This window comes from Melospiza georgiana, chromosome 24, assembly GCF_028018845.1.
Source record: "Melospiza georgiana isolate bMelGeo1 chromosome 24, bMelGeo1.pri, whole genome shotgun sequence".
Taxonomy (NCBI): domain Eukaryota; kingdom Metazoa; phylum Chordata; class Aves; order Passeriformes; family Passerellidae; genus Melospiza; species Melospiza georgiana.
The window spans coordinates 3,865,343-3,888,329 of NC_080453.1; the positions used below are offsets into that span (position 1 = coordinate 3,865,343).

A 22,987-nucleotide genomic window follows, 5' to 3' on the forward strand; every position below is an offset into this window, starting at 1 on the left:
CCAGCAAACCTCAGAAGTCACACAAAGGCTGCTCAGAGCGTGCCCAGCAGCTTCCCCAAAACAAATCCTCTCCCAGGAGTGGAGCTGAGCTGGGGGAACCTCAAAACAGAGCTGCTACAAAGATCCAATCCCTGCATTCCCAGCTAAATCCAAAAGGATGTTAAGTGATATTTTTATCTGATTTGGTCAACATGGAATGGTTTGGGTAGGAAGGGACATGAAATCCCACCCCTGGCATGGCAGGGACACCTCCCACTGTGCCATGTGCTCCAAGCCCTGTCCAACCCGGCCCTGGACAGCTGCTCTGGGAATTCTATCCCAGCCCCTCCCCACCCTGCCAGGGAATAATTTCTCCCAGGTACCCAATTTAAATCTATCCTCCATCAGTTTGAAGCCATCTCCCCCAGCCCCTTCTCCATTTTTCTCTGCAGGCACTGGAAAGCCACAATGAAATCACCCCAAAGCTTCCCTTTCCCAGGCTGAACAATCCCAACTCTCTCAGCAGAGGTGCTCCAGCCCTGCAGATGACTTGGTGGCTCCTGGACAATGTCACAGGAGGGACAGGCTGTCCCCATCCCTTCCCCAGTATCCCTCACCCCAGCCATGATGAAAAGCAGAAAATAAAAATTGCTTTCTCTATCAGCTACCAGATGTGAGGAAATGAAGAAATTATTCATTCACAGATATTTCACATGCCTTATAATCTCTCTTTCAAGAATCTTAACAAATATGGATAAAAGCATTTTCCAAATCAGGTTGTTGTGCCTGATTTTGGCCACTCTGTGCTCAAAGTGCCCATAAACAGCAATTCTCCAGCTCTTTCACTCACACATTTTCTTTACCTTCATTGATCATTAGATCTATTTATTTGATTTTCAAAGACTGCACCCAAAGGATCCTTTTCCCATTTCTCAGTGCCTGTAATGTTAAACAGCAACACATTTTCACCTCACAGCACACAAATATCACAGGGCTCCTTCAAGAACAAAGTGTCTGAAACAGCAGAACACAAAGCAGTGACTTCCAACATTTCTGCATTCCAAAGTCAGGGATTCCTCTGCAATGGCCATTAAACAACAGAGCTGCTCTTCCACCTCGTCAGGATCTGTTCCTGGTACTGATCCCTGAGCTCTGAGCACAGAGCAGAGCCAGGGTGGTGTCAACACAAGAAACAAGGAGGTGCACAGAGACAGAACTTCTCTCCAGACGAGCACTGACAATGATTGGATTTGATTAGCAGAAAATGTGGCTCAGCACTGAAGCAGAGATTGGAAAGAAATCCAGAAGACAACGCCAGGATCAATCGGCTGCACGAGGCAGCAATGCCCTGACACCTGGAGCTGCTGTGACATCCTGGCAGGGAGAGGTGAGCCCCACAAACTTCAGGAACCACACAAGGAGAGGGCAGCTGGAATCCCAGTCCCTTGGGAAGTGATCCAAGCAAAGCTGACTCCCTCTGCTCTCAGCCAGCAGCACCCCACGGCTCTGGGAGGGGATGCAGAGTGCAGGTCCCACAGGAGCTGCTGCCTCCCTGAGGATGAGAGAGCTCCTCCCCTCTGCTCACACACACCATGGCACCCCACTCCACTAAATGGAGGCTCTGGACAAGAGCACCACGCTCTGGAAGGGGTTCATTGCACAAAACATCCCTCCCCTCGCCAGGAACGTGTGGATGCACTCAGCAGTTATGTAAATCTCATTCAAGAAGAACAATTTCCACACTAACACAGGAATGTGTGTCACTGTAACACACTCCAGCTCCAGCCACTCCACTGACTCAGAAACATTCCCTGCCTGCCCCATGGGAGCACACATCCCAAAGTGGGATTCAGCAGCAGCCATGCTGAGAAACTGGGGCAAAATCACAGGATCAGCCACGGGATCAGTGCATCTCCTGAGGCTGGGGGGAATGCAGCCCCTGCTCTGCACCAGCTCCACCTCTCTGCTGAAAAACACGGGGCAAAGCAAGACACAGCTGGATTCCCACTAAACAGCCCTGAGACACAGCTGGATTCACACTAAACAGCCCTGAGACAGCTGGATTCCTAATGCACACCCTGACACAGCTGGATTTCCTCATTCACATCCCTGAGGCACAGCTGGATTCCCAGGGCACACCCACCAGGCACAGCTGGATTTCCATTGTACACCCAACAGACACAGCTGGATTCCTAATGCACATCCCTGAGGCACAGCTGGATTCCTCACTGCAAATTCCTCTCTGTCAGACCTCCAAACTTCATTCATTCTCCCAGATCACTGAGGTCTCCAAGGACATCGAGTCCCAGCTGATCCCACCTTGTCCCCAGCCCAGAGCTCTGAGTGCCACCTCCAGGAATTGCTGGGGCACCTGCAGGGATGGGCACTGCAGAGCTCCCTGGGCAGCCCCTGGCAAGGCCTGAGCCCCCTTTGCATGGGGAAATTCCTGCTGTGCCCACCCTGAGCTGCCCTGGCCCAGCCTGAGGCCGTTCCCTCTGCTCCTGTCCCTGTTCCCTGGGGCACAGCCCGACCCCCCCGGCTGTGCCCTCCTGGCAGGAGCTGTGCAGAGCCACAAGGGCCCCCTGAGCCTCCTTTGCTCCAGGCTGAGCCCCTGCCCAGCTCCCTCAGCCCCTCCTGGGGCTCCAGACCCTTCCCCAGACCCTCTCAGCCCCTCAGTGTCTCTGCTGTCACGAGGTGCCCCAGCAGTGGCAGCACAGGGACAGTCACTGCCCTGCTCCTGCTGACACACCCAGGTGGCAGCGGGCTCTGGCACACCTGGGTCCATGCTCAGACTGTCACCAGCACGCCCAGGGCCTTTCACAGCTTTCCAGGCCCTGTCCCAGCCTGGAGCTGCTGGGGCTGTGGTGACCCAAGGCAGGACCCTGCATTTCACCCTGCTGATGCTCCCAACCCCCCTGGCCTGGCACAGGTGCTCCAGGGGCCTTGCACAACTCCAAGAGCAGCAACCCGATCCTACTCCAGAGGACAAAAAGCAAGGAATGCTTCCAGCTCTCCTGTACTGCACACTGCAACAGCCCAAAGTCATTTCTGCTGTGGTCAGTGGCCACTCCACACCTCACACACTGCAGAGGAGCCTCTCAGCAGCTCTGAGCCAAACACACTCTGAACCCAGAGCACTCAGCAGCTCTGAACCAAACACACTCACCGGGATTTTCCAGCCCCTGGAGCAGCTCATTCATGTCAGGCAGCCGCCTCACACAGGGCACCTGCACTTCCTTTCCTTGTAAACACGATCAGACAGCCTCAGCATCACAAAACTCAGTGACAACAACTCAGAAGCAAATGTTTTCCTTGTCCCAAAGCTGCCCAGACACCGACCCCTGTCTGTGTCTGGAACATTTCTGAATGGATGGAGCTGTACCAGACAGGCACCAAGCACAAGTCCAGGAGGTGGGGATGTGCTGGGACCTGCTGCTCACCCAGCACCCCACAAACCCAGGAGGACAATATTCCCTGTCTCCAAGCCCCCTGAACACATCCTGTCAGGAATTTAAGTCGTCCAAGTTATCTCATGCAGAAGAGCAAAGACTCAGATGCCATCAACAGACATCACCAAAGATCCACAGGTCTGGATCACCCTGGAGAGAGAATGGAGGAACAACCTCTACACAGTGACAGGGACTGAGCCACTCCTGCTCCAGCTCTGCACCCCAAACAGGCCCTGCTGTCCCCTGGGGTAAAAAACTGCAACACAGCAAAGGGGTCATAAAGGTGTTCCAGGGCTGGAGCCCCTCTGGAGCCAGGCTGGGAGAGCTGGGGGTGCTGCCCTGGAGAGGAGAAGGCTCCAGGCAGAGCTCAGAGCCCTTGCAGGGCCTGAAGGGGCTCCAGGAGAGCTGCAGAGGGACTGGGGACAAGGATGGAGGGACAGGAGGCAGGGAATGGCTGCCAGTGCCAAAGGGCAGGGCTGGATGGGATCTTGGCAATTGGGAATTGTTCCCTGGCAGGGTGGGCAGGGGCTGGGCTGGAATTGCCAGAGCAGCTGTGGCTGCCCCTGGAGCCCTGGCAGTGCCCAAGGCCAGGCTGGACATTGGGGCTGGCAGCACCTGGCACAGTGGCAGGTGTCCCTGGGCTGCAATCAGCTGCCATTGAAGATCCCTTCCCACCCAAACCACTCTGGCATTCACATTCCTGAACCAAGGATGGAAACCAGCACCAAAACCCATTGCAGCAAATGGAGAAAGGAAAGGAAAGAATGATTTCCTGGCTGGTTCCAGGTGCCCCCAGTGCCATTTGCCACAGGGGGTTTGTAGCCTGGCAAGGCCTGGTGAGAGAGGTTTGGGCTGTGCCAGGGTGCCCAGAGCAGCTGTGGCTGCCCCTGGAGCCCTGGCAGTGCCCAAGGCCAGGCTGGGCTGGCACAGTGGGAGGTGTCCCTGCCATGGCAGGGGTGGGGTGGGATGAGCTTCAAGGTCCCTTCTGAACCCTGAAGCCACCTGAGACTCCATGAAAGCACAGACTGCAGGACCCCAAAGCTGCAGCAGCCCCAGAGCTCAGCATCCAGGGCACTGCTGGTGCTGCCAACTGCAGCTCACTGGAGCACAGCCCGGCCCCGGGGAATGGCACTTGTCAAAAGGGATTCTGCACTCAGGTCAATTAACAGCAGCCAGGGCCCCAAACTGTCCTTCTGATTACTAAACACCGAGCTGAAGACCCAACAAATTAGCATGAAAACAACAGGGAATTTACCTTGCAGATTTTCAGGCTGTATTTTTTATTCTAGAATAATCCAAAGGGGTTTTTCATGCCCTGAGAGCGACCAGCAAAGCATGTGAATTGTAATTTTAGGTAAATATTACTGTCAACAGTGTGTGTTAATACTGCGCCTTATATTAAGCAAATATGGTTGCTAAAATGACCTTTACATACAAATTCCAAGTGCAGGGCTGTATCACATTTCAGCTATCCCAGGGGATTGTACACCAGTTTTTTATATATTAAGGAATCCTCATTTATGTAGAATTTACATTCACCTGGGCAGACAGGCAGCCAAACTATCCAAGGCTAAATTTCACTCTCAGCCCCAAAGGATTCTTTTTCTTTCTCCTTATCCAAGAGCTGTTTCACAGGAAGCAAAAGGCAAGTGAAATTAAACAAAGAACTAAAACAATCTGGCATACAGGAGGGAAAAAAAAACCCAGAAAACTAATTAGAAATTTCTTTGGAGAAAAAGAACATTAAAAATACTTGCTAAGAAATATTTGAGCTAAGAAATATTCTAATGATGATCTAAAGTGTCTCGAAAAGCGCACTGTGAAGCTGGATTTATGAATCTTTATTTAAATGTTGAACATTAAATAGATTAAATACCTATATTTACTGGGGGTGGCAGTGACTGAAGAGGGTTTGAATTTAGCCAATATTGAATATCTAGCCAGTTCTCTTAGAGGGGAAGCAAAACAAAGCTCTTCAGGTCCCCATTCCCACTCCTGCTCCTCACCTGGCCCCATTCCCCGCTCCCAGCCCAGGATCCATCTCCTCTCCCCCAAAATGGAACATTCATTCCCCCAGTTCCCCTCCTGGCCAGGAGGGATCTGCAAAGCCACAACTCCTGGAGCTGGACCGTGCAAATGGATCATTTCAATATCCCTTGGATCTGCACTAAGTGACAGAGCCCAGTGCTGCCCTCAGCCCTGCACACCAACCCAGGGAATCCCACAGGGAATTCTGCCCTCAGCTCCTCTCTCTGCCACCCTGGCAAACAAAGGCCTGGCCAGGGATGGCTGCTGGGACCACAAATGGTGGGAAGGATTCTCCTGCTGCTGCCTGAGCTCCTGCAGGGCCTGAGGAGCCTCCCAGGATTCCAGCTCTGCTGGGGGATCTCTCTTGCTGCAGAGAAATGTGGGAAATGGGTTGGATTTGATGATCTGACAGGTCTCTTCCAGCCTTGAATTTCTGTGATTCTGTGAAATTATATCATTATTGTATTTCTCTGCAGAGACAAATGTCCTGATTTCTCAGCTCGAAGATCCCAGAATTCCAGACTGATTTGGGCTGGAAAGGACCTTAAAGCCCCTCTCATCCCAGCCCTGCCTTTGGCAGGGACCCCTCCCACTGTCCCAGGCTGCTCCAGTCTCTTTCCAACCTGCAGATCCAACAGCATTTGTTTTGTTTGTGAGAAAACAAGATGAGACCCCAAGCTCTCCCTATTTGTACATGCCAGAGTGTGATTATTCCTTGGATATTTATTTTTAACTCCTGTAGGAAGTTAAAAATTTTAACTCTGCAAGTGGGAATATAACATTTATATCCATTGGCCTCTTTATTTTAAGATTTGCTCAATTTACAATGAAAAAAACCAACAAAAAAAAAAAACTCCAACCAAATACTTCTCTAGTAAAACACCCCTAAAACAAAAAAGGCAACATTACTACAAGAACACCAGAATTGAGACAGGAAGAAGAAAAATCATCAAAACTAAGAAACATCCTTAGACTGGAGAGGAGAAAACCAAAACCAAGAAACATCCTTAGAATGGAGAGGAGAAAATCAAAACTAAGAAACATCCTCAGAATGGAGAGGAGAAAATCACAACCAAGAAACATCCTTAGAATGGAGAGGAGAAAACCAAAACTTAGAATGGAGAGGAGAAAATCACAACCAAGAAACATCCTTAGAATGGAGAGGAGAAAATCACAACCAAGAAACATCCTTAGAATGGAGAGGAGAAAACCAGAACTTAGAATGGAGAGGAGAAATCAAAACCAAGAAACATCCTCAGAATGGAGAGGAGAAAACCAAAACTTAGAATGGAGAGGAGAAATCAAAACCAAGAAATATCCTTAGAATGGAGAGGAGAAAACCAGAACTTAGAATGGAAAGGAGAAAATCACAACCGAGAAACATCCTTAGAATGGAGAGGGGAAAACCAAAAGCTCCAGCTGAATACTTTGATTTATACACTCACAATTGTTAAAACTCTTGATATGAACTAAAGGTTTACAAATTTCACATGGAAACAAATCCTCCTTCAGCTGGGGGAGGCTGCTTGAGTTTGAACAGCTCACAGAGGAGGTTATTTCAAAAAAAATGCCAGATCTGAGTGCAGTCAGACAATTTATAGCATCCAGGAGAGGGGAAATGCATTCCCAGCTGACAGCAAGGGAGGCATCACACACTGCACACCAGGTTTGCACTGACAACCAGAGCAGGGTTAAAATACCTTGTTCCATCAACTGATTACTGCCCTATTTTTAGCCTTCTCCCATAACAATAGTGGGTAAAGAAAGAATGTGAAGTCCCAAGTATTAGACAGGATTAGGTGGTTGAACTACTATTTTTGTAGTAAAGGATTCATGGGTAGAATTGCTACTACCATTAGCACTGGAAGCAAAAAGCCAGTGAAATTGCAGATTGGCTAATGCCTTCCCTGGCATGGGGCCAGGCTGATTAATGATTCAGGGGACAGAAATAACTGCAGCAGAGGCAGCCTTGCACAGGGGCTCTCCTTCCTCAGCTAATTATGTTTTCCTCCCATTTTATCCACCCAGGGAAGCGCTTCATTAATGTGGAATTTAGGTTACCCTGCCATGTCTCAGGCACATATTGGGGTGCAGGGTTCAAAACTATTGGATTAGGGAAGAAACAACCTGAGTTTTGTCCTGCTGGAGCTGGCAATCCCTTGGGAAAAGCATCTTCTGCACCCAGGTGTGTGCCTGGATCCATGGGTTTGCACAAGAGCTTGGGGCCATGCTAAGATCTGACTTTGGGGGGCTTTTAATTTCCTCCCAGCCCCACTGTGACCCTCCCAGGTTTAAATTCAGAGGGAAAAGATGTGGAGAAGGGATTCAAACTTTTCCAAATTAATTTTTAATTAGTTTTCTGAGGGTTTTTGTTTCCCTCCTGTATGCCAGATTGTTTTATTGCTTTGTTTAACTGCACCTCTGTCAGAAGAGATGAGAGTGGCCTCACACCACCCTGACAGGGACTCACTGAGGGTTCAGCACCAGCCAAGTTTCACCCCAGAATGAAATGTGAACAGGGCAAGAAGCAAAGGCAGATGTTCCCAATAAAAACAACTGCCCTGGAACAGAAGTTATCCCTACCAAAGGCAGGAGTAACAGGAGAGCCCAGAGCAGCTCCTGGCCGGGAGGGAGCAGCATCACATGGCAGCAGCACAAAGGAGCGTTTGTTCAGCCTGACATCAGCACTCAGGGAAAAGAGCCTGGAAATCAGCCCTGATACACCTAAGGAGGAGTTCTGAGCCAGGCAGGCCACAGACAATGCCCTGCAACAGCTCCTCATGGAGGAGATTTCTATCAGCAGCTGGAATCTGTGGCAGTTCGTGAGGAACAGGGACTGGGGATGGGTTGGGGTGGTTAGGGAGGGACTGTGGGGCTCAGATCCACTGTAAAGCTTCACTCATTTGCAAAAATGCTCCCAGGATCACAAGCTGCTCTGCAGAAGCACAAGGAGGTCACAGCAACTCAGCAAACCACAAATGAGTTGCTAAGAGAGCAAAATTGGGGAGAGGGAAGGAGAAAACAAGCAGGACAAGTTCTGTAATAAACCTCTTTTCAAAGCACACTCATACAAGATATCCACTGAAATACCTGAAGTCTTCTGGAAGCACTGAAGTTGCACATTCAGTAATGTGAAAGTGGTTTTGCTCCTCCTGAGTGAGCACCATGACAAGGAAACAGAGCAGAACAGCAACAACCACGGAGAAATCCCAACACCAGCACACCCAGCTGGACAATCTCATCTGCAGCTGCCCATCAGGAACAGTAAAATCCATGGATTTGGAAGAAGCAGAGTCTCAGAGTATCTTTCTGAATGTTTCAGAGTGTTTTCTGTCCCCTGCATATCATAAGGATTTTCCAACCTGAAATTTCCAATCTACTTGTGCCCCTTCCACCTCAGGAGACATTTTCAGGGAGCAACACAAAGCAGAAAACCAAATTCAAAGTTCCAGTTCCCCTCCCAAGCCACCCCTCCACTATGGAGAAATCTCTGTGAAACAGATCAGCCAAACCAGACATTTCATTTCAGCAAGGAATTGTGTTTCCAATTAGCTGGGTATCAAATTAGCACAGCCTTGTCAGTGTCAGGGAAAGGAAAGCCCTGAGCAGCTCACTGGGACACAAGGGAAGTTCCCATGAAAACCCAACAGCTTTAATGAAACAGAGGTCAGAAATCACCTTCCAGAGCTGAGGCACAGGTGCTGCCACATGGTTTGTGTGACAAGGGACTCACTCCATGCTGTGAGATAACACATCCAGTTACGTGGAGCACATAGCCACAGGCACATCAGAAATCATGGAAGAGACCCCAAATCCCAGCTCATTCCACCCCTGCCATGGGCAGGGACCCCTTCCACTGTCCCAGGCTGCTCCAACCTGGCCTTGGACACTTCCAGGGCCAGGCAAAATCTCTGTCCTAAGGAGTAAAGCATCACTTAGCCAGGACTTCCCTTTGGAAGAACAAACACGGGGCTGCCTTTGCTTTCAGGACCTTTTTAGAGGCTCTTGCCAAAAATTTCAGACAAGCTGTGGCCACAGTGGCTGCCAGCAGCAGCCAGCATTGTCAATGTGCTCAGATCCCTCAAAAAAAAGGGGAGACCAAAATAAAAAAAACTGAGTCCTATCTTTGATCAAATTTTGTCAAGTTTGCCCCACGAGTCCAGCATGGGTTAACACTGAGAGGAAAATGACTCTGCTCCCAGGGCAGGAAGGAGCCTGGCTGGAGCTGTGACCCACGAGGGCAGAATTCCCAGAATTACCTCCTGCCTCTGCCTGAATCCAGCTCCCAGTGCACAACTCACATGGTCACACTGCCAAAAGGCAAAACTGAGCAGAAACCCCAGTCCCAGCCCTGTTGTGCTGACTATTCTTCACCAACTCCATGTGAAAAATTCCCCACATTCAACAAGACCATCCCTGCAGAGTTCTATTGTCTCCAATTATTAATTAAACATGCCCTGAGAGAAAGCAAATGCCTAAAATCATTTGCTTCTACCAAGCAACTCCCACACTACCAGAGTGCAATTCTGACAGCCTGAGCACATCCAGTGCCTGCAATTCCAGAGGGACACACCACAGAACTCTCCCTTCACTCCAGTTCAGGCACACACACACACCAGCCACAGGAGACCCCAGCCAGGAAAACCCAGCCAATTTTCCTAAAAACCTGCTCAGTGTTGAGAACTTGTCCCAGCTGAATATCCTGAGTGTCTTTTCCCTGCCCCCAGGAGCAGCAGAGGCTGTTTGGGTTTGTGAGGAGATCTGTGCAACCTTTCATAACCAAGGCAGGCCATTCCTCACCTGGAGCCATCCTGTGATGTCCTGATCCCTGCCCGTGGTTTTGCAGGATAAACAAACACTCAAACACTCTCTCTGCCCAGGCATCAGACAGCCCAAACCTGCTCACTCCAATATTCAAATTACTGGGGACCCTGACACTCAGCCTCATCCTGCTGTTTTTGGGGGACAAAAAGAGAAAAATTTGCAGTTAAGTGTTTTCCATGGAGGTTTGGTGATGAAGGATTTGGAGCTGCAAACAGCTGGGATTCTGCTCAGGACATCTGAGAAACCAAGTTAGGAAATCAAAAGTCTGATCCCATCATCACTTCAGTGTCTGCAGGCTGAGGCAGAGCCAAGGCAGGCCATTCCTCACCTGGAGCCATCCTGTGATGTCCTGATCCCTGCCCGTGGTTTGGCAGGATAAACAAACACTCAAACACTCTCTGTGCCCAACACCAACCAGGCATCAGACAGCCCAAACCTGCTCACTCCAATATTCAAATTAATTGAGGCCTGACACTCAGCCTCATCCTGCTGCTTTTGGGGGATAAAAGGAGAAAAAATTGCAGTTAAAGGTCTTCCATGGAGGTTTGGTGATTAAGGATTTGGAGCTGCAAACAGCTGGGATTTTGCTCAAGAGATCTGAGTAAAAGTTAAGAAATCAAAAGTCTGATCCCAGCATCTGCAGGGTCAGAGAAGACATTATCACCAAAAGTTTTTTGTGTGGATGGTGAAGCTTTTACACCAAAATTTGTGAAATTACAGGGACATCTTTGTTTGATTTTATATAAAAACCTGACCCTAAATCCACCTTCCAGAGCAGAAAGAAACTTTCTTTTCCTGTGGCATTTCCCCTAAGCAAAACATAGACAGACACAACATTTTCCTGCTGCTCACAAGGAGAGGACTCCACCTGAAGGAGCTCCTCTCCTCCCTTCCTTGGGGGGAACTTTTCCTTGAGCCATCCCTGCTAAAGCCACTCTCAGCCCAATTCCCAGAGCTTCCACGAGGAAAAGTGACCAGGAGGAAGAGCACAATGAAACCCATGGAAAGTCAGGGTGCTGCAGCTCAGGTGTGACTCCCAGCTCTCCTGGCTGTTTAATGCCACCATGAAATGTCAGCATTTGGTAAAAGCCACTGCAGAGTTATCACCAACAGACACATGTCTGTCTACACATGCAACAAAGAGAATCTGGGATTCAACAAAGAGAATCTGGGATTCAACAATTAAAATCTTTCTACCTTTAATAAGACCTCCCAAGCTCTAGGCACACATTAACCTGTATTAGCCTATAATTATTTTTTTCTGACTTCCCATTATCTTTTAGCTACTCAGTTTCCTAACCAGTCTTCAAGGCTGGGCCCTCACTGAACCATCTCTGAAAGTCTAAAATGAAAATACAGTAATAAAAGTGCATCCATAAAAAACAGAGTCAGGAGACATCCCTAATGATTCCCTACCTCCCTGCATGTCCCAGCACTTCCTCCACTTCTGTTCTTGCAGGCCAAATTCAATTCTACCCCAGCTAAACCCAAACTGAATTAAATCATTTTGCATGCATAAGATTAGTCCTTGCTCCAAGGAATTTATAATTTAAGCAGCAGATGTGGAGGTGGCCAAGAAGTCAAGAAGAATGGCAGTGCTAGGATTACACATCCTGCATTCTGCTTCCCAGGAGCCAAACCCTGAGGCAAGCAGAGAACCATGGAAAAAGAGGGATGGAGCACCAAACTCTGATAAAAGTGCCCATCAATCACTGGAGCACCAATATCAAACAAGACTGAGAACAGGAGTGGTGCCCCACCTCAGAGCTGGCCTGGAAGAAATTAGACACAAAGACTGCTTTGGAGATGAGTACTGAATGCAAAACCATTGGAACTACAGCTGTACCCCATTTATCAGAGTGTAAAAGCAGCAGGAAGCAGAGCAGATTAAAAACCCAAATGTTAATTCTGGCCTGGTGGGTGTTTCCTGAGCCTCAGCTCACAGAATCACAGGGGAGACTGAGAGCACCACACAGAATCATCTGTGAGCTCCAGCCTGCAGGTGGGATCTGTCCACACAACCTTCTCTCCACTGTCCACTCTCACCACAGGAACTGCATTTGAAAAGTTCATTTAAACTAGCAGAAGTTAATGAGCTTTCCTTTCATTAAGTGGTTTATTATTAGGAGCATTTCATTCCACAAGTTACTGAAGAAAATCAAGCTGAGCAACACTTCTGCTGACAACAGGACAAGCCTCTGGAACAGGCAGGATTCTTTTGTTTGAGTGAAAGTTTAAGTCTTTCCATTATTAAATAAATAAAAGTTCAAATACCAGAGTTTTTAATGACTGCAAGCTTGGAGTGCCCTGTCCCCACCCCCCTTATCTCCAGAGAGTTTTGTTGTCTTTGCTTTCAGGGATTTGCAGTAAAAGGAGGATGAAAGTGTGAGCTGGAGGAAAAGAGGATTGAGAATTTATGACATCATTTTAATTCATGAAGTCATCTTGCCACAAAATGCCCAAACAATAGCAGGCCCTGCCCAGGCATCTCCACCCCAAGACTCTGTGGCTGCTTTGATTTGAAAAACCTACAAGTTTGCAGGAAGAAATTCTTGCTTATGGTTTCCTTCAGAACTTAGAACATTAGAATCTCTGGCACTGATGTCTCTTGAAGCAAGTTTTACAGTTAGTGACTGAAAACTTGGATAATAAACAGAAAAACTGTATCTGTTTCAATGAAGTTATTTCTTCTGAATTGATACCTAAATACAACATTTCTCCATAAGGGAATAACAATATTTATCTAACTCTTTAGCTCATACTGCAGTACTTTATGTGATTTTTCTTCCAGAACAAATTGACAGGGCACTTGGGTTTATTTCTCTGTTGATGTACACACTGCGTTTGGTGAGGCTGCAAAATTCCCTGCAATGTTTGCTTTTAAATGCTCTGGTGGGCAACACATCCCCTGGGGAGGCACAGCAGAGGAGCCAGGGCTTGGCCACTCTGATTCCAGAAACTGGAGGCAGGAGATGCTCACAAAGGTTGCAAAAGCTTTGTGTCTGCTGCCCTGGCAATATTTGTGGGGATCATTCTGCTTTAAAATGTGCTTACACTTGGGTTCTGCTGCCTGGGAGAGGAAGCACTCGTGTGTCTTTGATGAGTGAGCTACAGGTCACAGCCAGAGTGGAGTGAGTCAGCCACTCATTTAACTGCAGCACGAGTGACAATGCAACTGCTGAAAAGACTTCTAGTAAACAGCACTAGCACACAGCCTGGCCCACCACCCTCTAGAGACTGAGTGGCTCTAACAAGCTCCTAAAACCACTGCTTGGTGACACTCTTAAAGCTGCTCTTCTCATCATCACCACCTTCCCCTGTACATGACAACAATAAAAACCCAACCCCAAAGCAAAGAAACCCAGTCAAACATACCACCAGCACCTTCCACTCCTGTGTTTTCCAATATTGGGAATGGTAAAAGCCCAACCTACATGCATTGGCAGTTTTGTAATACCATTACATAAGAATTATTTAACTACAGCAACAGATTTGAAAAGCAGCAGCAGCAGCAGCAGTCACGGCTATGCTGGTTCACACATCAGAAAAAAAAAATCAATAAAGGGAGTGATGAATTTTGTAAACATGCATTCGACTGTGACCAGGAGTGGATTGGGATTTGGGATTTCAACACCCTCAAGAGCAGAAACCTTTCAACTCAGAGCTACCAGGGCACCACCACCCTGAAAAGAGAAAACAAACAGCACCACTGCGGCCACTCCACCAGAACCAGCTCCAGCTTTAGAAGAGCACCACAAAGAGCATCTCTGAGAAGGCTGCAGGGCCGAGTTGGGAAAGCTGGGAGTGGTTTTCTACCTGATGCTCTGCATGGATGTTGTCCCCGGTGGGCCAGCGGTGTTTGCTGTTGTTGTAGCCGCCGCCGCCGCTGCCTCCTCCCCCGAGCTGCTCCCCGTGCTGCCTCTGGAAGAAATAATCCACCATGGCGTCGTCCTGGGAGCGCCCCGCCACTCCTATGGAGCCGGGCACGGGGCTGGAGTGTGTCCCTGCTGCAAGGGCCTGGTTTGCAGCTGGCTGTGGCTGAGCCTGCGAGCCTGTGCCAGATGTCAGTACCACAGGCATGGTGGGGTTGGCTGTGTCTTGAGCGTGCTGCTTCAGGTGGGGGCTGAACGAGTCCTGCCACAGAACTGCTTTTCTCTTCAAAACGCACGCTACGCTCATTCCACCAACACCTGCAGGGGGACACGGGGAAAGAGAGGGGAAAGAGACATGAAATCCTCCCAGCTGCAGCTTGGAGCTTTAGTAACACACCCATCTTGTGACTGACAGGGGAACACCGCTGTGGCAAAAGTGACTCCACTCACCCCGTGAACCCAGCAGCCAGAACAGCACTGAAAGTGCACAGGGATCCCACTGAAAATGCACAGGGATCCCACCAGAAATCCACAGATCGCACTGGATAACGCACAGAGATCGCACTGGAAACCCACAGGGATCTCAATGAAAATCCACAGGGATCCCACCAAAAATCCACAGGGATCCCACCAAAAATCCACAGGGATCCCGCTGAAAATGCAGAGAGATCCCACCGAAAACCCACGGGGATCCCACCAGAAATCCACAGATCCCACTGGAAATGCACAGAGATCCCATCAAAAACCCACAGGGATCCCACTAGAAATCCACAGGGATCTCACTGATAATGCACAGGGATCCCACCAAAAACCCACAGGGATCCCACCAAAAACCCACAGGGATCCCACTTTCTGTGCAGCACGGGCTTAGCAGGATGCACAGGACGCCCATGAAGCAGCAGCACAATGGCAATTTCTGCCAGGGACAACACACTGACTGGAAAATTGCTGGGAAAAAGCCCCCAAAAAAACCATGGAAGGCAGTGACACCAAAACCTGCTGTGTCCATTTACACCAGGCAAAAGGGGCCTGGTCCCCCATCCATATAACACTGAAGGCCCCCTGTATCACAGTGTATCCCAAAGTATCCCCTCAGTCATGCAAAGCAGCAAAGCAACAGTTTGGTTTACTTTTGGTTTTTGTTTTTCAATGCAAAGTTAAAATCCCAAATTTCTGCTCGTACAGTTCATGAAACCCAAACACAGCCTGTGCCCTCCCTGTAACTCAGGAGTGTGCTCAGGAGGCAGTGAAAGCCACGGACATGCTTTGTGGAATTCCCTGGAGAAATAACAGCAAACCTGGGATCTCAGCAGAACTTTCCAGAGCAGGCACAGCCAGCACTGCTGGTCCTGCTGTCGATGGCACTGGGGGAAATTTGGACAACTCCAAAGGACTTTCAGTGCCCAGAGCACTGATCACCCCAATAAATGAAATACCCCATATGCTTTGCATGCACCCAAATGATCTGTGAGCAGGAGGAAAACCTGCACATGAAGCTGACAGCAACTCACTAACTTCCTAGTCCCCAAATATTTTGATAACATTCCAGCAGCACAAAACCACAGAAGTTTGTTTGTTATTTTAAGGCAGGACTATCAGAGCAATAGAGACACTACAGGTGTGAACAGCAAAGTGCTTTCCCCCATTATGCAATGCTCACACAACAAGCCAAATTCATTTTTAAAGGCATGGAATAGTCTGAATTAATCTTCATTAAAAAGATCAACTTGAGGTATCTAAATGCAGCCCCACAGAGAGTTCTGAGGATGAAACTGGGGTGGTGGAGCCCTGAGAAGCTCCTGGCAGAGCAGCCCCAGGATGTTCCACTGCTGTACCTTGGTGGCTGCAGAGCTTGGCCCTGCTCCTGCCAGCGGCTCCAAGGCCTGAAAGGCAGCTCTGTTCCCTCCCTGCTCCTCGTAGTAGCCCTGAACAACACTCTACTACAAACAACTTCCAAGAACAATTTACTAACGGTGGGGAGACCAAAATAAAAAAATCTGAGTCTTTGATCAAATTTTGTCAGGTTTGCCCCACGAGTCCAGCACGGGGTTAATACTGAGAGGAAAATGACTCTGGAAAGTGCAGAGATCAGGTTGTTTTAATTGCACCTCCAACATAATTCGGTGCTGCACACACACAGCCCCCAGGGCCACTCTGCAGGGCTTTTTAAGCACTCACAACTTAAATACCAGGGACATCCAACAGGACTCACTCCTCCAGCTTTCAAAGAGTCTGGAAATCACCACCTTCCCCACATACTTGAAAAAACACTGAAAACACGATATGACTAAATCTTGACTGATTTTGAAACTACAATTCAGTTTAATGGCATTTTCCTCTTAATTTCCCTTTAGCAAACAATATCAAAATCCATCAGTAACATCACATGAAGCACTCAAGCTCCTCTATGCAAAAAGAAAAAAACTTAAGTAATTAACTGTAAGAAATTCATTTATCATTAAACTGAAGTGTGTAAAAACTGCAGCAATGAAATCTGAGCGGCCCCTTGAAAGGAAGTTACAAGTTATCTCAGGGCAGACTGTAAAAAAAAAAATAAACAAACAAAGGAAGATACTATGAATCCCTACCAAAAAATCCCCAGTATCTATAGACTGTGACAAGCCCATTTCCAGTGAGAAACAAGGTACAAAGTCGCACTGCCACACTCTTTGCTCCTTCAAAAGGCTGCAGACGCTAATTAATTCCTGAGTTAATAAAGGTGTTATCATAAAAAATCAGGAGGGTCCAGAAAATCTCAGTCAATGGATTAAGGAGAGGCTGCTCCCAGGCGCTTCCTCTCCGGGCTGCTCCAAACACGAGCGGAAAACTTGGCAAAGGCGACATTTTGCAAGGGAGCAAAGGGGAAGGGAGCATTGTGGGTAGTTCAAGTGTAGTTCCAAGCCGTGTTTTTCTGGGAATGCCGCGATCGAGGCAGCAGCGGGACAGCTGAATCCTGTCATTCAAAGCTGCCGGAGCACGGGCAGTCACCTACACAGGCACTGCAGAGCCGCAGCTGCTCGGGGCCTCCAGAGCCTCTCGCATTCCCAAACTCTTCCTGAGCACAGAGGATCAACTTTTCCCAGGTGAAACCCCGGCTTGGCAAACAAAGGCTTCCACGCTGCTCCGCCGCGCTCAGGGCAGGCGGCTCTGCTCTTCCCCGCGTGAAATGAGCGGCTCCGTGTTGTCACCGCAGATTATGGGACGTTCCACAAACAACAAAAAACTTCGGAGCAATCTCCCCGCGAGTCTGAAGTACCGCTGGTGACAACACTGAATAAAGGAGCTTTAATCCACACAGAGCCCGGCTCCACAGCCAGATCCTCCCGGCTCTGGTTCCGTATTACCCTCAAAAATCACGGATTATTACAAAATTAACACGGTGTAAAACGAGCGTTCCAAAAAAGTTCAACCCCAAAGCGGAGGAGTTTGGGTTGGGTGGGTTTTTTTTTGGAAAGTTCCACTGGAAATGAAAGCAGAGCCATTGTTTGAGAGCTGTGTGGCCTAGCAGAACTTTTAACGTTAGCCCTGTGTTTTCCTGAAAACCTGGGGAGCCGCAGCACTGAATTCCTGACCCATCGGATTCCCAAAACCAACATTAAAACCCAAAAGGACCCGCGGTCCCCCTTTCCCCCACCTCCATCCCTCTTAATAAAGGAAATTCCTTACTCACGATCTGCCTAATAAAATCTCTGCTCCGAACAAAGTTATTAAACATTGACCAAAGCAAACAACAACAATAACAACAACAACAAAAAAATCAGAGCATTTCTCAGGTTGGGCCGAGCGGCTCTTAAAATTCCAACTTTGCAGCTCACAAGGGCCGAGCCTGTCGTTACGTGAGCACGAGATAAAAACAAGGGGGGAGAAAAACCCCACACAAACACAAAACCCCCAGGGTCACCCAGCACATCGGAAAGGATTGTCTGCTTTTTCCTTCTCTCCCTCTGCCAGCCCCGACCCTCCCCTCTTCCAGGGACCCCCAGAGCCCCCGAAACCCCCCAAAACCGGGGGGACGGAACCCAAGCACCCCCCGGAGCCCTGGGGGCAACAAAGCGAGGCCTCGGCCGGAGCGACAGAGCCGCCCGGGATTGAAGGCCCGGGACAAGGGGGAGCCCCCCCGGGATCAAACCCGTCCCGGAGAATAGGGGGACCCTCCCCAGGAGAAGGGGGAGCCCCACAGACCGAGGGGCAGCCCCCGGCGGGCCGGGCCCGGGGCAAGGCGGCTGAGGGCAGCGATGGGCCCGCGCCCCCCCAACAATAACCCCCGTCCCCGTTACCGGAGCGCCCGCGGGGCCGCGCTCGGGGCCCGGGGATCCCCCCGCGCCCCCTCCCCGCTAACAATGGGCCCAGGCCGCGGCCCCGATAGGGAGCCGGGCGGGAGCGCCGGCGCAGCGCCCCCGCCGCCGCTCGCCTTCGGGGCGGCCTGGGGCCTCTCCTCCCGCTCCCCCCGCCAATATGCGCCCACCGGCGGGTCCGCGGGGGTCCGCGGCGCGGCGGGGCCGGCCCCGGGCCGGTACTCACGGGCGGAGCGCTCGGATGCAGACGGATGCCGGGCCCCCCCCGGCCGCTCGCCGCTGCCTCTCCCCGGCCGCTCACTCCGACAACATGGCGGCGCGGCGGGGCCGCGGCCGCGCTGCACCACGGGAAGGCGAGGCCGCTCCAGCGCCGCCGGGACGGGGCGGGAGGGACCGGGAAGGGCCGGGCCGGGACGGATCGGATCGGATCGGGATGGACCGGACCGAACCCGACCCGGCCGCGACGTGCCCGGGCTGTGCCCCGACCCTGCCACACTGCCCAGGCTGGGGTCAGCCCGCAGCGCCCTCCCAGCGTGGCCCCTGCCCGGCCGGGGTGCGGGCACAGCCCCGCCTTCAGCCCCGCGCTGCCGCTGGCACCGCTCGCCGGGCTGGCGGGGATGCGCCCGAGCGCCCCCAGCCTGGGCACCCTGATTTCCCCCCTAGTCCGGGCATCCTGAACGCTCTGCACCCCGCTGCCTGGACATCCCGCAGCCCCCGAGTCCCCGCTGGACATCTCACAGCCCCCGAGCCCCCCCAGCCTTGGCACTCCCGATTTGTGCACAGCGAGCCCCTCCAAGCCGGGACACCCTGAGACCCCCAGGCTGGGTAACCTGGACACCCCAAGCCTCCCAACCTGTGCACCCTGAGCCCCCCAAGCCTGGGCACCCCGAGTGCTCCCCGTACGAGATCCCCGCCCCAGCCTGGGCACCCTGAGCCCCCCAGCCCGTGCTCCCGGAGTCCTCCCCAGCCTTGGCACTCCCAACTCGTGCATACCGAGCTCCCCAAGCTTGGACACCCCGAGCCCCCCCAGCCCGGTCCCCCCGAGCCCCCAACAGCGCTGATTCCCCTCCTGCCCCAGAGCCGCACCGGGGGCACCGAGCGCCGGCTGCACACCGGTGCCTCCTCACCCTCCACCACCAACACAAACACAATTTTGGGGCGCTTCTCCCTCGGTGCCTCCCCCTGCCCATAATGCCGGGGCTGCGAGGGAACTACAGCCCCCGGCGTGCGGAGCCCGGGCAGGGCAGGGCGGGCGGCGCTGGCCGCTGGGAGCGGTAGTTCTGCCCCGGCTCCTCCATGTTAAAGGGGCAGCCCGTGGGTATCGCCTTTGTGCCCTCTGCCCCTCCTGCCCCTCTGCCCCTCCTGCCCCGCCGTGTTTCGCTCCCGGGGCCCTGAGGGGAGGCTGAGCCCTTAATGCGCTCATGGAATATTTTCTCCCCGTCTTGGCGGGGCACGCAGGGAGCCAGGAGGGAAGAGCCGGTGCTGGGGAAAGCTCGGGACGTGCCCGCACTTGCACGGAGAGAGAAGCGGCAGCTGCTCCCAAGGGCTCCGGCCGGCCTGGGGCACACAGAGCCCGCGGCACGGGCGGGTCCCGCAGCCGCAGCTTTTGTGGGTTATGAGGGTGCAAGAAATCATTTCAAGCCCGGGTTCTCGGTCATTAAAACACGCACAAAGCTGGATCCAGCCGTGCCTTGCTTCCATTTTCTGCTCGATGGGCTGCCGGGGTGACTGATGGGTGTTTCCATCACCTCACCACCTCCTCCAGCGTGCACTCCCTTGTGGGGCAGCAGGGCCGAACCCCGACCCCCAAAACCTGGGGAAACACGGCTAGAAGGGTTTGGGGTGGGTGCCCCAGGCCGGGTGTGACAGGATGGTCAAGATAAACAGCGAGCAGAGGTTTCCCCTGCTCAGGGTGGGTTTGGAGCCGAGCCTTGTGCAGGCACCCAGAGGTGGCTTTGGCCACCAGCAGCCTGGCTTGTGTGGCCTGGCTGGGATAAACTCGGCTCTGCTGGGATAAACTCGGTTCTGCTGGGATAAACTTGGCTCTGCTAGGCTTGGCTCTGCTAGGCTTGGCTCTGCTGGGCTCGGCTTTGCTGGGCTCGGCTCTGCTGTGACACTGGGCACGCACCCACGCATGGCTGAGAAGTAGACATGGCTCTGCTGGGTCATCCCTGTGGCTCCAGTGTCTTGAATTCCCTGGAGAGGGGAAGGGGCTGGAGGAGAAGAGGCTGAGGGAGCTGGGAAGGGTCTGGAACCCCAGGAGAGGCTGAGGGAGCTGGGAAGGGGCTCAGCCTGGAGAAAAGGAGGCTCAGGAGGGACCTGGTGGCTCTGCACAGCTCCTGCCAGGAGGGGACAGCAGGGGGGAGGTCAGGCTCTGCTACCAGGAGCAACATGGCAGGAAATAAACTCAAGTTGTGCCAATGGAGGTTTGAATCAGGAAAAAATTGGATATCAGGCATTGGCACAGAAAGTGAAACCATAACCCCTGAAAGTGTAAAAAAAATATGTGAATGTGGCATTTGAGGATGTGGTTAGTGGTGAACATGGCAGTGCTGGGTTAATGGTTGGACTGGATGATCTTAGAGGTGTTTTCCAGCAGCCCAAATATTTCCATGATTCTGTGGGGGCCCATGCAGTGTCCCCAAGACGCCAACTGTGTGGGCAAGGCCAGCCTCTGGCTGGGGTGGAAATGTCAGTGGTGGAGCTGTGTCATCTGGGCACTGCACCAACTCAATCTGCCTGCACACCCTTCTCCTCTGGTTCCACCCATCTCCTGGGCACCCTGGGCTGCTACAAGGCACCAGAGATGGCTCCTGGCTGCCAAAGATTTGGGCTGCAAAGCCTGGGAGGTCACGAGTTCTTTCCCAAAACCATGTCCTCACTGGGGACAGGGGGCTGGGGTGTCCCTGCAGTTCTGCACTTTTACTGGGGTGTCCCTGCAGTTCTGCACTTCTTCTGGCCACTTTTGGGGTGTTGTGCCTGCCAGCTGCCACCCTCAGCTCCCCACCAGGCTGTCCCTGAGCTGTCCTGCTGGTGGTGGCCCTGATGTCCCCACCAGGCTGTCCCTGAGCTGTGAGGCAGAGATAAGAGCTCTGCCAGGTGGGCTCAGCACACACCCAGGCTGCTTGCTGACACTGGGAACGTGCTTTCTGTTAATTATACCTGGGATAATTACAGTTATGCCGGTGTAATGAGAGGGGGAGGGAAGGAGTCCTGCTGGGGATGAAATGTGAGTGGTTCAAACCCAGATTTCCAGTGAATTTTGCCGAATTTAGGGAGAAGTCCTGCGGCTGTGAGGCTGAGGGGAGTTTGGGTCTCATCTCCAGCACTTCCATCCCTCCCACAGCCTCTCCTGCCTCCCACCACTGCCATCCTCTCTTCTGCCTCAGACCTTGCCCAAGCTCCCAGCTTGTTGCCATCCATGGAAAAGTCTCCCACTGGGAGAACATGCTGCTCCAAAAGCTTCAGAGCCAGAGCGAGAGGAACAGGCAGTGAAATAACTTCCACCTCCACAGGAAAAACCTTCTGGGGGTGGAAATGTCCTTCTGATCCTCCTTGCACCGTTGGCCACCAAGAGGTGCCCCAGCTGCCTGACCCTGCCTGACCCCATAGCAGTGTGACAGAAGCTATCCTGGGATACATCTTCATCTGCTGAGGGAAAAAGGGACCTACAGGGGGTGACTGTGTCCTCCCACCTCCAAATGTCTTCTCCCTCTCTGCCCCACGGAAGGGGCTTCAACCCACAGTGAACATCACTTTGAACATCAAAATTCCACATCCCCACCAAATGACCAAATCCAGACCCTCCCTCCCTGCTCTGCCCAGACGCTGTGCCCGGTGGCACGATGCCCAACACCACAGAATCTTCTCTTTGAAGGAGTCTAAGAGCAAACAAACCCAGCTCTGCTGCGTGATTCATCCTCCTGGGAGCAGAGCTTCCCACTGCTCCACCATGGAGACACCTGCATAGGACAGGGGGCTCACCTGGGAGAAAAAACAGCTTGGGGGGCTCCTAAAAGTGGCTTCAGTGCTGCCCCAGGGAGGCCTGGCTGGCCCCAGCCTTGGGATATCCAATATTTTTATTTCAATGACAACTTGATGCCTGCAATTAAAAGCTAAATTGAAGGAAAGAGGATCTCCCTCTGTGTGGGGCACCAACATTTCCTTGGCCACCAGAAAATAAAAAATTAAAAAATTCACTGACTGACTCAATTTTTCCCAAGCCAAGCCAAAAACTGCTGAGGTCTTTATGCAGAATATTTTCAGAGTGTGCTGGCTTGACCGAAAAACCCTTGCAGAGCCAAGTGCATCATTGATTTACATCACTGGGGCAGCGTTTCGTCAAACCTGGTGCCTTGAGACACGAAACAATGACCAGCCCTGAGCTGGGCAGCTCCAGCTCCTGAGCACATCCACTGCTCCAGAGCCCTGAAATCAGGACCCTTCCCAGTGCCACCTCCATGGAAACCCTTCCTGAGCTGGACCTGTCATCAGCAGTGACCAGGGAAGGTCTCTGGGCTCTGCAGCAGCTCTGAGCCCT

The 22,987-nt window shown here is 51.7% G+C and overlaps 1 protein-coding gene across 7 annotated transcripts in view; it reads right to left on the minus strand.

Annotated features, from left to right (window-relative positions):
• The window catches only part of PUM1 (pumilio RNA binding family member 1), a 107,688-nt gene extending 88,916 nt beyond the window's left edge, over positions 1-18,772 (minus strand). For all 7 annotated transcript variants that reach the window (XM_058040476.1, XM_058040471.1, XM_058040475.1 and 4 more), the window contains exons 1-2: positions 18,674-18,772; positions 14,097-14,470 (exon numbers count right to left, since the gene is read on the minus strand). In XM_058040476.1, the coding sequence (XP_057896459.1) occupies positions 14,097-14,459 (363 nt within the window). In that variant the 5' untranslated portion in view covers positions 14,460-14,470; positions 18,674-18,772. The remainder of the gene's footprint in view (positions 1-14,096; positions 14,471-18,673) is intronic.
• Positions 18,773-22,987: the final 4,215 nt, after the last annotated feature.